At 33.4% G+C, this 13,338-nt stretch overlaps 1 protein-coding gene across 2 annotated transcripts in view; it reads left to right on the forward strand.

The window, feature by feature from the left end:
• Nucleotides 1–13,338, forward strand: part of LOC145686513 (protein dachsous-like) — a 147,329-nt gene that overhangs the window by 109,628 nt on the left and 24,363 nt on the right. For both annotated transcript variants that reach the window (XM_081759896.1, XM_081759897.1), the window contains exons 11-13: nt 153–294; nt 5,728–6,032; nt 12,764–12,946. In XM_081759896.1, coding sequence (XP_081616022.1) covers nt 153–294; nt 5,728–6,032; nt 12,764–12,946 — 630 coding nt within the window. The remainder of the gene's footprint in view (nt 1–152; nt 295–5,727; nt 6,033–12,763; nt 12,947–13,338) is intronic.

Here is a 13,338-nt window from a genome sequence, read left to right on the forward strand (position 1 = left end):
TAAGAAACAAAATACAACTTCCTGCAAGTTTTCGTGCTATGCAGGTATCACTTTGTCTACAAATCTCAACTAACGAAATGTATATTCTGCTTTTCTTTCTCTTGTATGAAAGTTTGTGCTGCGTATACAGTCATATTTTCAATTCATTGCAGGTGCTTATTCTTGTGAACAAATTTACGTTCAGCATGAGTCAAACTGTTGTGAGCTTATGGGAGGATGATGATACAGAACAAATCGTATATAACTTAACTGGGGATATCGTTGGATACAATGTGGATTTTATATGTAATACAGGTTGGTTTCATAAATATTTACGTATCTTGAAATATTACAATCATTCTCATTCCGGCGTAATGTTTAAGTTAGATATGTAACGAAACGAAGATATGAGTGAATGATTACTTTGTTTAATACACAATTCATAATGATAATTTCCATTCTTCTCAAAGCAACGCACGCTACAAAAATTTTAGTTTGCCTTTCTGCAGTTTCAGTTACAATTTCAGTCAATTTCTATCTAGTTTATGGAAATTAATGTGATAGCAATTAAAATGCTTCTTTTGTAGTTTGTTGTTCTGATTCTGTTCTTTGTTTGCAATCTAAACTTCAAATTTTCAGTTCCACACATTATTGTTTATAGTGCGTCCAGAAAGAGAACGTCTCTGACAGCTCGCAGTGACATTGCCACTACTCGCATGTCAAGGTTTTTCTTCGGTGCAACTGTAGTGGCAATTTAATTAATGGTATAAGACAGAGTGATCGTGGTTGGTAACACTGGTATCAAAGTAGGGGCTGCAATGTCCCACCGCATGTGGTAAGAAACGTCAGAGACCATCTCTTGTTGGCCGTGCGTTAGGAAGGTAACATTTAGTAAACAATATCAATTGAACATTTCAGTAATGAACGTTTACAATTTTGGGAGATTCCATCCGTTCAGTATAAACAATAACTGTCTAACAATAATAGGTGATCTTGATTACTTGATGATCTTAAATAAACGATTTCTTGCAATAATTCGTAAAAGAAAAAAAAGAAAGAAAGAAAGAAAGAAAAGAGAAAAAAAGCAGCTATTTTAAACCCAATATTTCGCTGTCTTAACATTATCAAAAGAAACGCTATGTAAAGGAGAGTAATGATAAAAATAAAAATAAAATAAAAAATAAAAAAAGGATCTGCTACTACCAGACAGTTTTTCAAAAATTGTAAAAGAAGTTTGCTGATTTATTTAAATTTATTATTTTGATTTTACTTATTTTCAAGAACACAAACGAGACTATTAAAGTAAGACCCCTACTTCAAGGTTGTTCAGACATTTACAGGACTCAAAACATGAAATAAATCAGCCAATGATATTTCACGAAGAAAGAAGGAGAGGAAAAACAATTAAAGAAAAACATGTAAATAATTGTTATTTTAAAAAAATTAAACCTTTTTAATTATCTTTAATATAAAGCACAAAAACTTAAAATATTGAGAACCTCACGTTAAATAATGTTATTTATCACTAAATCTATTCAAAATTCAATTTGGACAGATTTTTAGGATTAAAACTCGAAATATTCCTAGCATAACATTTTGACCGATAAGTTCAGTCTTTCTCCTCAGACTCGATCTAAAGTTTTCCGATTATGAAGTGAAAATGTTAATTCCACCTCGTTCGCTTGATGTTTTGCAGTGAATGGACATTAAACGCACTTGTTAATCGACAGACTGAATAGTAACATACTGCCTTCTTTTTAGCAAGTTGAGAGGTTTGATTTTGACTCCATCAATCTTGATGGAAATAAATTCTGATCTTTTGAAAGCCAAACGAATCAAAAGTGTCATGTAATGCTTTGACGTTTTGGTTATGAAACATGAAACCGAAAAAGATCACTTAAATTAATCAAACAATATTTTAGTACATAATTTTTCAGATTGAGAAAAGTAATGAACAAAATCAAAATGTAACTTAATGAGTAATATTGATATGTAATATTATTTTTATCTTTTGTACATTCACAAAGGAGCCGAAAGAAGATAAGCATCTCAAAAACATCACTTTAAATGATTTCGGGGAAAATCTTATGACTATTCACTTAACTTCTATTTGAAATATTTTATTAATTGTAAAGTTTTTTGTATTTCCTAATGAAAACATCAATGCTTTTCCCAGAATGATAAAGAATTACCTTTCACAATGATAGAGCAAACGAAAAATACATCAAAACCTTTCGTGGGCATTAGAAGTTACATAAAACCCGTTAGAATCGTACATTTCCTATTTAGCATTAATTGGAGTATATTTATTAAAATATGAGGAATGTCATTAATTACGAGGTACAATAGACGGAAAGTCTTACGTCAAATATCAATATCCATGAATTTTCTATATTTTAGTTTCAAGGCAGACTTCGCCTCTTCGTCAGTGTAGCTAGTGAAATTTCGCTGCTAAAACATAATTAAAGAGTTTTGTCATGAAGGTAAATTCTGAAAATTAAGAGTAGAAGACCTCATTTTAATTAGTTTGTGTGCATTCTTTTTACATTTTCTATCCTGTGTTAGAAAAATTATTGATGTGGACTGCTCTTGAGCACGTTACGTAGTCGAGAAATTTTTACATATGATACGTACGTCTGGGATGATTCACACAATTTCTATTGTATGTGAATAATTCTTGCCGAGTTAACGGTGTTCACAGCAATGCACTCTTGCCATTTTGCATCACTGGATATAACGTGCAAAAGAAACCACTCACTAATTGTAATAGTGAATAATCTGTGAAGAATGTGAAAGAGTGTAATAGTGAATAGTCTGTGAAGAATGTGGAAGAGTGTAATAGGAAATAATCTGTGAAGAATGTGGAAGAGTTAAATAGTGAGTAATCTGTGGAGAATGTGGTATAGCAAGTAGTCTGTGAAGAGTGTGACACTACTGTCAATAGTCTGTGATGAGTATGAGGATGGCCGGCTTTGGCATGAGTCAAAGAGTTCGTGGGAGCAAGAATGAAGTTGGGGTATGCAAGTGGGCTTGTTAGAAGTACTGTGAAGAATATTATTTAGTAGCATGGAGATAAAAATTACTAAAGTACTTTTGAAGTTTGCGTGCATGTACCCGTGTCCGCATCACAGGATGGAATCGGCGCTATGCTGTGTAACAAAGTGAATAACAAGTTGAAGACGGTAGCGTGTACGTCAGCAACATTGAGCAATGCAGAACGTAACTATGCCCAGTTCGAAAGAGAAGCATTAGCGATAATACACGGAGTAAAGAAATTTCATAAATATTTGTTCGGTAGACGTTTTACAATTATTACAGATTCTATGCCAGTCAAGATCATATTCGGAGAAAAGGTTATTCCAGACGCAGCTTCACCAAGACTCCAACGATGGATGCTGTTCTTGTCTTCGTACGACTTCAAAATCCTTTATAGTAAGCAAGTGGAAGTAGCAGATTTCCTATCCAGACTACCGATTAATGAGCCACCAGTGGATGTAAAAATAGACGAAAAAGAGTTCATAAGCCAAATAATGTTGGCACCGTTAACGCTCCAAGAAGTCATGGAGGCATCGGAAGAAGACCGACTATTATGTCAGGTGAGAGAATGGATAATAAAAGGCTGGCCCAGGAAGTTGAAGGAAGAACATAATACTACAGAGTTAAGAACATTCTTTAACAACAAGCAAAGACTTTCAGTTGTGAACAAATGTGTGATTATGGAAGGCAAAATTGTACTCCCACATAAGCTAAGGAAGAAATATCTGGAACAGCTACACAGGAATCACCTAGGTGCTTGGAGAATGCTGGCTGTAGCTAAGGAAGCAGTTTGGTGGCCAGGTTTAGACCGCGATATCAAAAAAATGAGCGAATTTTGTGAAACGTGTAATAGCATGCATAGGAATAACTCGAAAAAGCAATATAGTAGTTGGAAAGCAGAAGCACAACCGATGGGAAGAGTGCATGTAGATCACTTTGATTGTGTGGGATCTAAATTTTTGTTGTTAGTGGACAGTTATTCAAAATGGATCCAAGTGTGGAATGTAAATTCAACGACAGCAGCTGAAACTAAACAAAAGTTAGACGAGTTTTTTCAAATTTTCGGGTATCCAAAGACTTTAGTATCAGATAACGGACCTCCTTTCACATCATTTGAGTTCACGACATACCTAAAGGAAAGAGATATCAAGGCAGTGCTAACCCCACCATACAACCCAGAAAGCAATGGAATCGCTGAAAAAGCCGTGCAGACAGTAAAGCAGCTTTTAAGAAAACAGTTTTTAGACAATAAATATACATGGAACCGTAGATTAGGAGAGCATAAGCTGAAAGAAATATTATACATGCTTCGATTCACACCGAGTAAGGCAACAGGGAAACCACCAGCGGAATTGATGTTAAATTTCCAACCACGCACAATGTTTAATGTTGTACAGAAGGGAGTGTTTGAACGCGGCAAGAAAGACAGGAAAGAAGTGGAGCAACAAGAAAAAAATGAAGTGGTCTGGGTGAAGAACTATCTCGATCGTTTTCCTAAGTTTATCAAAGGTGAACTGGTCAGGCAGATGAGCCCAGTCGTGTTTTTGGTAAGAATACAAGGAAAAATACGGAAGTGCCATCGACATCAAATAATTTTTCCGCAAGCAAAGGGAAACCAAGAAGATAACATGCCAAGAAAATGTCAGGAGGATATATGGTTTCTTTGCCGGAAAAACCCGCTCACAAACGCAGCAGTGGAAGATATACAACACGTACAACTACCTAGAAGTCCAAACATAAATTCAGAAAGTGACAGAACATCAGTCAGAGAGCAAGATCAACACCTACCAAGACAACACCCAGAAGATGGCAGAACATCAGCAGAGCAGCAAGACTGGCAGCTACCAAGAAGATCCGGAAGGATCAGGAGACCACCTAATAGATTGTCATTGTAAAAAAAAAAAAAAAAAAAAAAAAGGGGGGGGGAAGAGTGTAATAGTGAATAATCTGTGAAGAATGTGATAGAGTGTAATAGTGAATAGTCTGTGAAGAATGTGGAAGAGTGTAATAGGAAATAATCTGTGAAGAATGTGGAAGAGTTAAATAGTGAGTAATCTGTGGAGAATGTTGTATAGCAAGTAGTCTGTGAAGAGTGTGACACTACTGTCAATAGTCTGTGATGAGTATGAGGATGGCCGGCTTTGGCATGAGTCAAAGAGTTCGTGGGAGCAAGAATGAAGTTGGGGTATGCAAGTGGGCTTGTTAGAAGTACTGTGAAGAATATTATTTAGTAGCATGGAGATAAAAATTACTAAAGTACTTTTGAAGTTTGCGTGCATGTACCCGTGTCCGTAAATAAAGAGTACCTTAGTTTGGAAGTAGTTATTTTAATAGTAAAAGTAATAGCAGTATAGCTTGTATAAGTTTCAGCAGTATAGCACTAATTAAAAATTAGATATTAATTAAAGGTTAGATATCTTTAATTTTCAGGATTTAACACTGTGATAAAAATGTTTAGTGTTTTTAGAAGCGAAACTTTACTATTCATTCTGACTAAGCAATGAGGTATGCCTTGAAATTGTAATTTAAAAACAAACGAAAAAATGAATGTTTGAAGTAGAAGTTTCTGTGTATTTGAAGTTTTGAATATAAATTCAACATTTTCTATTAGCAATCAAAAATATATCGTATTATGTGACATTATAACAGTAATGTATTCATCCAAGTTCTGAAACTACTTCATAAAGAAATAATTTATATCTTGTTTTTCAGATTATTTTGAATTACGAGATAATAAATCTGTCATACTCAAAGTAAAGGACCGTGATACAGATTTCGAAGATGAAGAAGTTGTAATTTTTAAGACCAAACTTTCGGTGCATTCAGGGACCAACTCACAGGAACCAGTAGATTGCAACAAGGACATAGAAGTGGAAAGAAATGAATTATTGATTATAGTAAAATATCAAGATGTGAATGATAACAGCCCTGTATTCAAGGAAAACTCTGTTGTGTTTGGGTACCCTGAAGCTGATATCTTCGACACTGTTTCTCCACAGTTTATTGGTACTGTACAGGTAAGTTTGAAACAAAAATTGCTTTTAATTTTCTGATTTTAAAATATCCTGGGAGAGGTTTCAATAAAATCTAGCGTATTTACCAGATTTACATCTTTAGGTAAAATTTTGAGAGATTTCCGTCTTCAGAAGAAAATGAAAAACTAATAGTGTGCCACAGAATACGATTTTTGTATATATTTACTTTTCACACGGTTTAGTATGTCGCTGGAGTTTCAATTATTCTGTAAGCATCAATAATAGAAAGATATATGTAACCTTATAAATATAGGAGTGTAAATACAGTAAATGCTTCAGAATACTGTAAATAAGATAACAATAAAATATACCAAGGTTTGTAAGCAGGTTGCAAATAAAAGCAATACGTCTTACATTTCTCTCGCACTCAAAATTATTAATGAGATAATTTCAAAATTAAGTGAAGATTTTAAATTATCTACAAACTACTACCGCAAATACCCTGTTTGTATGTGGAATTATGGAAAAGTGCGTTTCCTCATACTTTTAGATGTGAAATATTTTTTATTCTTGGCAGTGATGAAAATTTTCCGGAAAATTTTGAAACGGAAAATTTTCGGGAAAATTATCCGATTGATAAAAACATTCCACTTATTCCTACATCGTTGTCTAGCCGTAACATTTATTTGTAATAAATATTGTCTGATAAAAGTTTCATGAAGTGAAAATCTAACGATTCTTCATTTCTGCAAAATCCAAAGCACAATGGAAACTTATCAGATTGCCTCGTTTCTATTTATTTTTCTACGTAGAGCGAGCGTGTGACTATTACCTGGGATAGCCGCCGCGGCGCCTACATTACCTTTCCGAAGTGAAGCTGAACGAGAAAAGAAAGAAAAGCTCCATTTTATGACGTAAGAAACACTCTGCGTTGTTTCGGATATTTAAATCGTACTTATATAGTTCCAACTATATTGAACTTATAATTTACGAGTGTCAAGCACACTGTAAGGAAAATAATTTTTATAAGGAACTTTTATGTAGTTATTTCATTAAATAGGCAGATCTATATGTGAAAAAATAGTGGAAATTTCTGTTTTTGAAATAATTGATAAATTCACAAAGGTTTCGTTTCGTTTCCTTGTTACATTTTAAACAATGGGATGGGGTATTTGTACTTTATGAACTCGATTTCTGTTCCTTCCACTTTATACACACACATATACACACACACACACAGAGAGAGAGAGAGAGAGAAAGAAAGAAAGAAAAAGAGAGAAACGCTATATACATTTTTACTTTCCAACTCGAAATATTAGCTACAAAATTTTTCAGTTCCAGAAAGCTAATTAGAAAATTATAATTAGTTGTTGTCTAACTTTCCTCTACAGTAATTCAATTTTATATCTCAATGTGTAGTTAGATATAGTCGAAAATTTGCCACCTAACATCACTATACATGAAATTCAAAATTGTCCGGCTCATGAAAAATTTTTCCACTTATTTCTACATTGTAATGAAAATTTTCTGTTCCATGAAAATTGCTTTCACTTATTTCTACAGAGCAATAAAACTTTCCGATTCATAAAAAGTTTTTCAATTTTTCCATACATGACAAATTTTTATTTGTTCCTACATAGTATTGGAAATTTTCTGAGAAATAAAAAGTTTCAGATTCTTTAAAAAATCTTTCACTTTTTAACATTTCTATACATGAATTCAATCAATTTTATGGTTAAAGAGGAATTGTTATTTGATCACTGATATTTGTTTAGAACGGACATTTTTTCGCAAAAATATAACGGAAAATTTTCCGAAATGGAAAATTTTACGCGGAAAGGTTTCCACCTCACATCACTAATTCTTGATTATTTGACCAAACGGAATCATTATCACACCACGCAGTGCAATAGCTCAATTTGTACTAAAACATCTACGAAGAATTGTTACAGTAATAACAATTGATATATCTTTAACAGTAACGTAACATTTGATTATAAAGTATATAATTTGTTACACAATTAAAAAATATACACACGCACTATCTAAGATTATATTCCAGGAACCATGTCTATGAGCACAAAAAGAGTGTAAAGCGTTTTGAAGTCATAAGAAATAAAATATTAAAATATGTTTATCTTAACCATCTTAACAAAAGAAAAACAATTTTACATATTCCACATAATTTTTAAGGAGATATTTGTAATTAAATAAATTCAATTTTTGGTGTTCCATCCTTATTTTATTTATTGTAACTTAGCGTTTCAAAGGCACTGATTGCATTCGTCATCAGAGTTTTAACTCTCAGCTGTCTTTGTACGGCCTGGTGTCTGATCTTACTTATCGTCGCAAGTGTAATTTTGTCTTAAATGTTAACCCTTTTTCCTACTGGGGCCGCGGTGGCTCAGTGGTAGAGCGTTCATCTCTGGTGCATATTGTCCTCGGTTCGATCCCAGCTCGCGCCAAGCGAGCTTTGTGGTGAACCAACACCTTGTGCGTGGGTTTTCTCGTGGTTTTTCCGTTTCCTCTTACTTTCTTCATTCCACAATTTCATTCATTTCTCACCATCACCGTCTCCTTTAGCCTAGCCGGCATAATTGTGTGACGTAAATCTTAAAGTTTTCATTTCATTTCATTTTTACTTTTTCGTATTATACCACTCAAGTTTCTTTATTCACGTTTTTTGTAAGTAGTGTACACTCATCAAATCAAATTATATGGCAGTATCAGGTATATATTTTAGTGTGTATAGTTCTATAGTGATTTTTGAGTATACATAAACTATTCTTAAAACTTATTACAATCTTGATCTAACATCACTTATAATATTTTGCCACTATTTATTGTCTATACACATTGTATTTGCTTTGTAACAGTTTGTGAATGGCATGTATTATGTTTTGTAACACTTTCTGCCCAACTACATTACAATACTATCTCCCCCCTCGTCTTGCTACATCGATTTGAATCTAAACAATAAACTTAACCTAACGGACATAAAACATGAGCTTTTTTTTTTAGTTTTCTGTATCAAATTACACTTTAGGTGAGATGGCCTTTTTCTTTTCTTTTTCTGTCTTTGCCACTCAGATATGTAGAACTCTGACAATGAACGCAGTCAGTGCGTTTGGAACGTAAGCTGAAGTTAAATACATAAAACATGGATGGAATACCAAAACTGGAATCCATTTAATTAAAGATTTTTTTCGATGTTTTAAGTTTACCCTTTTTAACTATATTGATTTTTTTTTTTTTTTTTTTTTTGTTTACGAATAACATTTCCACATCATTTACTGACGGTTATCAAAATAATGAAAATGTCTGTAATTTGCAACATGTAAGATGTGTGGTATTGTAACAATGAGGATGTTGGTACAGCGCCTAGCCGTCATTAGTGGTGTGTTAAATGATTGTCTATAACACGTTAGGAAATGTAGGACGGAGTAGATGCGCCTCATGAGGGAAGTCATGTCAGTAAAAAAATAAAAATAAAATAAAATAAAATAAAATAAAATAAAATAAAAAATAAAGTTTTATTGTTTCTAAATAAGAGAAGAAAACTTATTTAATGTTGTAATTCTTGTACTTTTATATGACATTAGATTACTTTTTTTACCTTAGTTCCAAGTGATACAACTTTAATATTTACTAATATGACTTCCCTCGCGAGCCGAACTGGAGTGAAAGCATGATTCAAGGAAAGCATACCGAGAGTGGTAATGTAACATTGGAGATCTCTCTGAGTTTCAAAGATGCCCAGTTGTGGGCACGAGGCTAATTGACTCATGTATAATTTAAGCTGCTCAAGGTGTTAGATATGTTGCGAGGAACAGAGTCTAAGGTAACCACTCACTACCTATAGAACAAACAAAATAACATCGTTGAAGAGCAATAGTAACTGAAAGAGAAACTTCGGTGAGTGGAATCATCGAGCCAAGCAATTTAAAGAGAATTGTCACCAAGGACCTTTGAGTGAATACAGCAAAAGTGATTGCGGAACTCAGTTATCTTCTGAAAGAGCCTATTGGGAAAATTACAGTCCGATGCGAGTTGCATTTCTGAACATTCGCGGTCCGATTACAATTTCAATTCACTGATTATCGCCCAACAACACTTTATCATGAAGAAATTGGTTCCGAGAACTTACAATGTGAGCCGCCAATGATCGGAAGCTCGTAATATGACAATATGGCTCAAATGTTGAAACCGTAGAATATTAAAAGTATGTTCTGTTGTCAGTCAAAATATTAAGAATATAGCGAAACATGTAGAGAAGTATAGTTTGAGTGTGCATATAAAAGTGAAGCCATTGGCTGAACAGGGTGAGTTTCTAAGAGAGAGAAAAGTATGTTGCGGAATGAAGTTAATTGTTTTATATCTAGGGAAACATTTGACATAATAAATATTCATAGAAGAAAGAGTTGAAGAATATATATATCAAAGTTGGAAAGATGGAAGACTTCGAAACGATTTAGGTGCTTTCATGTTATGCTTAATTGAAAAAATTCGTTCAGGATCTTAATTTTAATAATTTTCAGTTTTACTGTTGTTCTAGGTTTAAGTAAACAATCGAAAGAGAAGTAAAAGAAAATGCAAAGATTGATAGTACACATTTGCTAATATTATAGCATTGCTCTTCAAAGCCGGTTAAAGAAATTGAAATTAAAGTTACTGAGTGTACCGTAATCAAATTGTGAAACGAGTCACTATTTGAGTATAAAATGCCGAAACTATTTAGATATAAAAAGTAAAATAAAAATAAATTCTATAATCTACATGTATATCTAAATATTGAAGATAGTAAGTTACTTACTGATGGAGCAATAACTATCACATTTAAAAAGTAAAATGAAACAATAGAATTAAATAATCGAGACAATAAATTGCTTCAGTTGAAAACATGTAACTTTAGATGCTGGTTTTGCACCCGAGCTAAAGAGTCTGACAAAGTACAATTTTATTTACGAAGTGAATATTCTTCCATATTACTTTGTCCAAACGCACTTCTGTTCTTGAATCTGAAACATTTAACTATTTTCTATATACTTTTTTTAAAAAATTTACAATTCAAGTTTCAAAGAGATTCTCATTAATTTTTCAACTGCTGTCTGAATAAAGATATTCTAACCATATCCAACTTCTATGTATATATCGTGTATACTCAACTTCTAACATTTTTTTATTATTATTATTTCTCGCTTTATTTTACATTAAATTTTGATATTTTCGTAAATGTACTTACACATTAACCATTAGCCTAATTTCCCACACTGCACGCATACTGAACAGGCGGCTGAAAAGTAAGATAGATGGAAGGTTAGAAGAAGATCAATTTGGATTCGGGAAAGGAAAAGGCACCAGAAATGCTACTGGATTGATGAGAATTATATCAGAACGAGTTCTTGATGTAATAGAAGAGTTGTGTTTGTGCTTCACCGACTGGCGAAAAGCTTTCGACCGGGTCAATTGGACGAAACTTCTGAAAGTACTTAAAGAAATCGGAGTCAACTGGAGAGATCGACGACTCATTCGAAACCTGTACATAGGACAACGAGTGAAGTTGCGCTTAAATGAAGGAGAAACCAATAGTGTGGAGATTGGGAGAGGGGTCACACAAGGATGTAGTATGTCGCCCCAATTATTCAACATTTACATTTTGAATGTTTAATGAAGGAAGCATTAATGGGAATTGGAGATTTCAAAATTGGAGGGCAGATCATTAACAAGATCAGGTATGCAGATGATATGGTTATAATAGCTAAAACCGAATGAGGAATACAGGAGATGATTGACGAAAGAGTTGAAAGTGGAAGACTGTATGGAATGGAAATCAACACCGAAAAGTCAAAAGTCAAAAAAGAATATCCCGTGGAAACACGCCTTACGGATCAGAGTAGAACAAAGAGAACTTGAAGAGGTCGATAATTTAAAGTATCTGGGAAGTATTTTGACTAGAGAAGCTTACTGTACCAAAGATATCAGGTCATGAATTGCCATAGCGAAAGAAACATTCAACAAGAAAAGATCACCTTTAATTAGCAGGCTCAATATTGACTTAAGAAGAAGTTGGTCAAGTGTTATATATGGAGTATTGGACTGTATGGTTTAGAGACTTGGACATTACGGAAGTTAGAGAAAAGTATTTAGAGATTTACGAAATATGGTGTTGGAGGAAAATGAAGAAGATAAAATAGACAGAGAGAGCAATAAACGAAGAGGTTTTGAAATGGATAGGAGAGAAGAGAACACTTCTATCCAGTATCCTTTGTAGGAAGGCCAATTGGATTGGACACATCTTGCGAAGATACTGTCTTCTTCTCACCGCCATAGAAGGAAAGCGAGGAATAGGAAGAAGAAGAACATAGCTGATCGATGATTTGAAAAATAGAAGAAAATATTGGGAGTTAAAGAGGAAGCTGAAGATCGAGAAACGTGGAAGAAACACTTCCAGCCCAAATCTAAAATTGAAAAAAAAAAAAAATCCTCATTAGTCCCAGGACCTACCGAAAGCAGAATATTTAATAATAATAATAATACCTATACATTATTTTTCTTTTCTATGATAGATATACTAAACTTATCTGAGTAGTAATTATAATGTTTTTTTCCTTTTGTTGGTAGGAAAACAAAGTATTCTAACAGTCCATAATTCTTCCACCAACAGTTCATGTTAATATAGCATTGGTAATTTAGAATAGCATATTTAGCTTAATTGTAACAGAGATACTTTTATAAAACATTAAATGAAAGGATTTTTTTTATTTTATTTATAGGCTACAGATAAAGACGCAGGAAGCAACGGTATAATAACATACGAGGTTAACCCCGTTGATAACGTTGCTATAGACAGCTCAACTGGTGTTATTTATCCTAGGAATTCACAAGTAACTGACGGGTTTTCATTTGTTATAACGGCAAAGGACGGAGGAGGCAAAAATGCTACACTTTCAGCAACGGTATGTAATAAGCATAGATTTTATTATTCCAACCATAGCGAGTTTTGTTTCAGAAAATAAATTTTAGTTTAGCTTAGATTAGTTTTATATGTCATACATTAAGCAAAATATTATTTCACAAACTGTAAGTATTGTATGAGTTATGATGAAACACTTCGAGATTGCAAGTAGGTCTGATCAGGACGAGGAATTTTGGATAACATACACTGGAAATTATCTTCATGCTCCCTCTCCCCATTTGAATATTTTTTTAGGTTAACGTCTTGTTTCACACTGCTATCTAATTCCATATTTAAGTAATAACTAGTATTACTATGCATTGTAGAAGCGAGCGATCCTCCTTCTTCCCTCTCACTAATTTCAATCCTAATCTATACAAGTTTGTTTCTAAT

Source organism: Thermobia domestica, chromosome 5, assembly GCF_964235325.1.
Source record: "Thermobia domestica chromosome 5, izTheDome1.hap1.1, whole genome shotgun sequence".
NCBI classification, from domain to species: Eukaryota; Metazoa; Arthropoda; class Insecta; order Zygentoma; family Lepismatidae; genus Thermobia; species Thermobia domestica.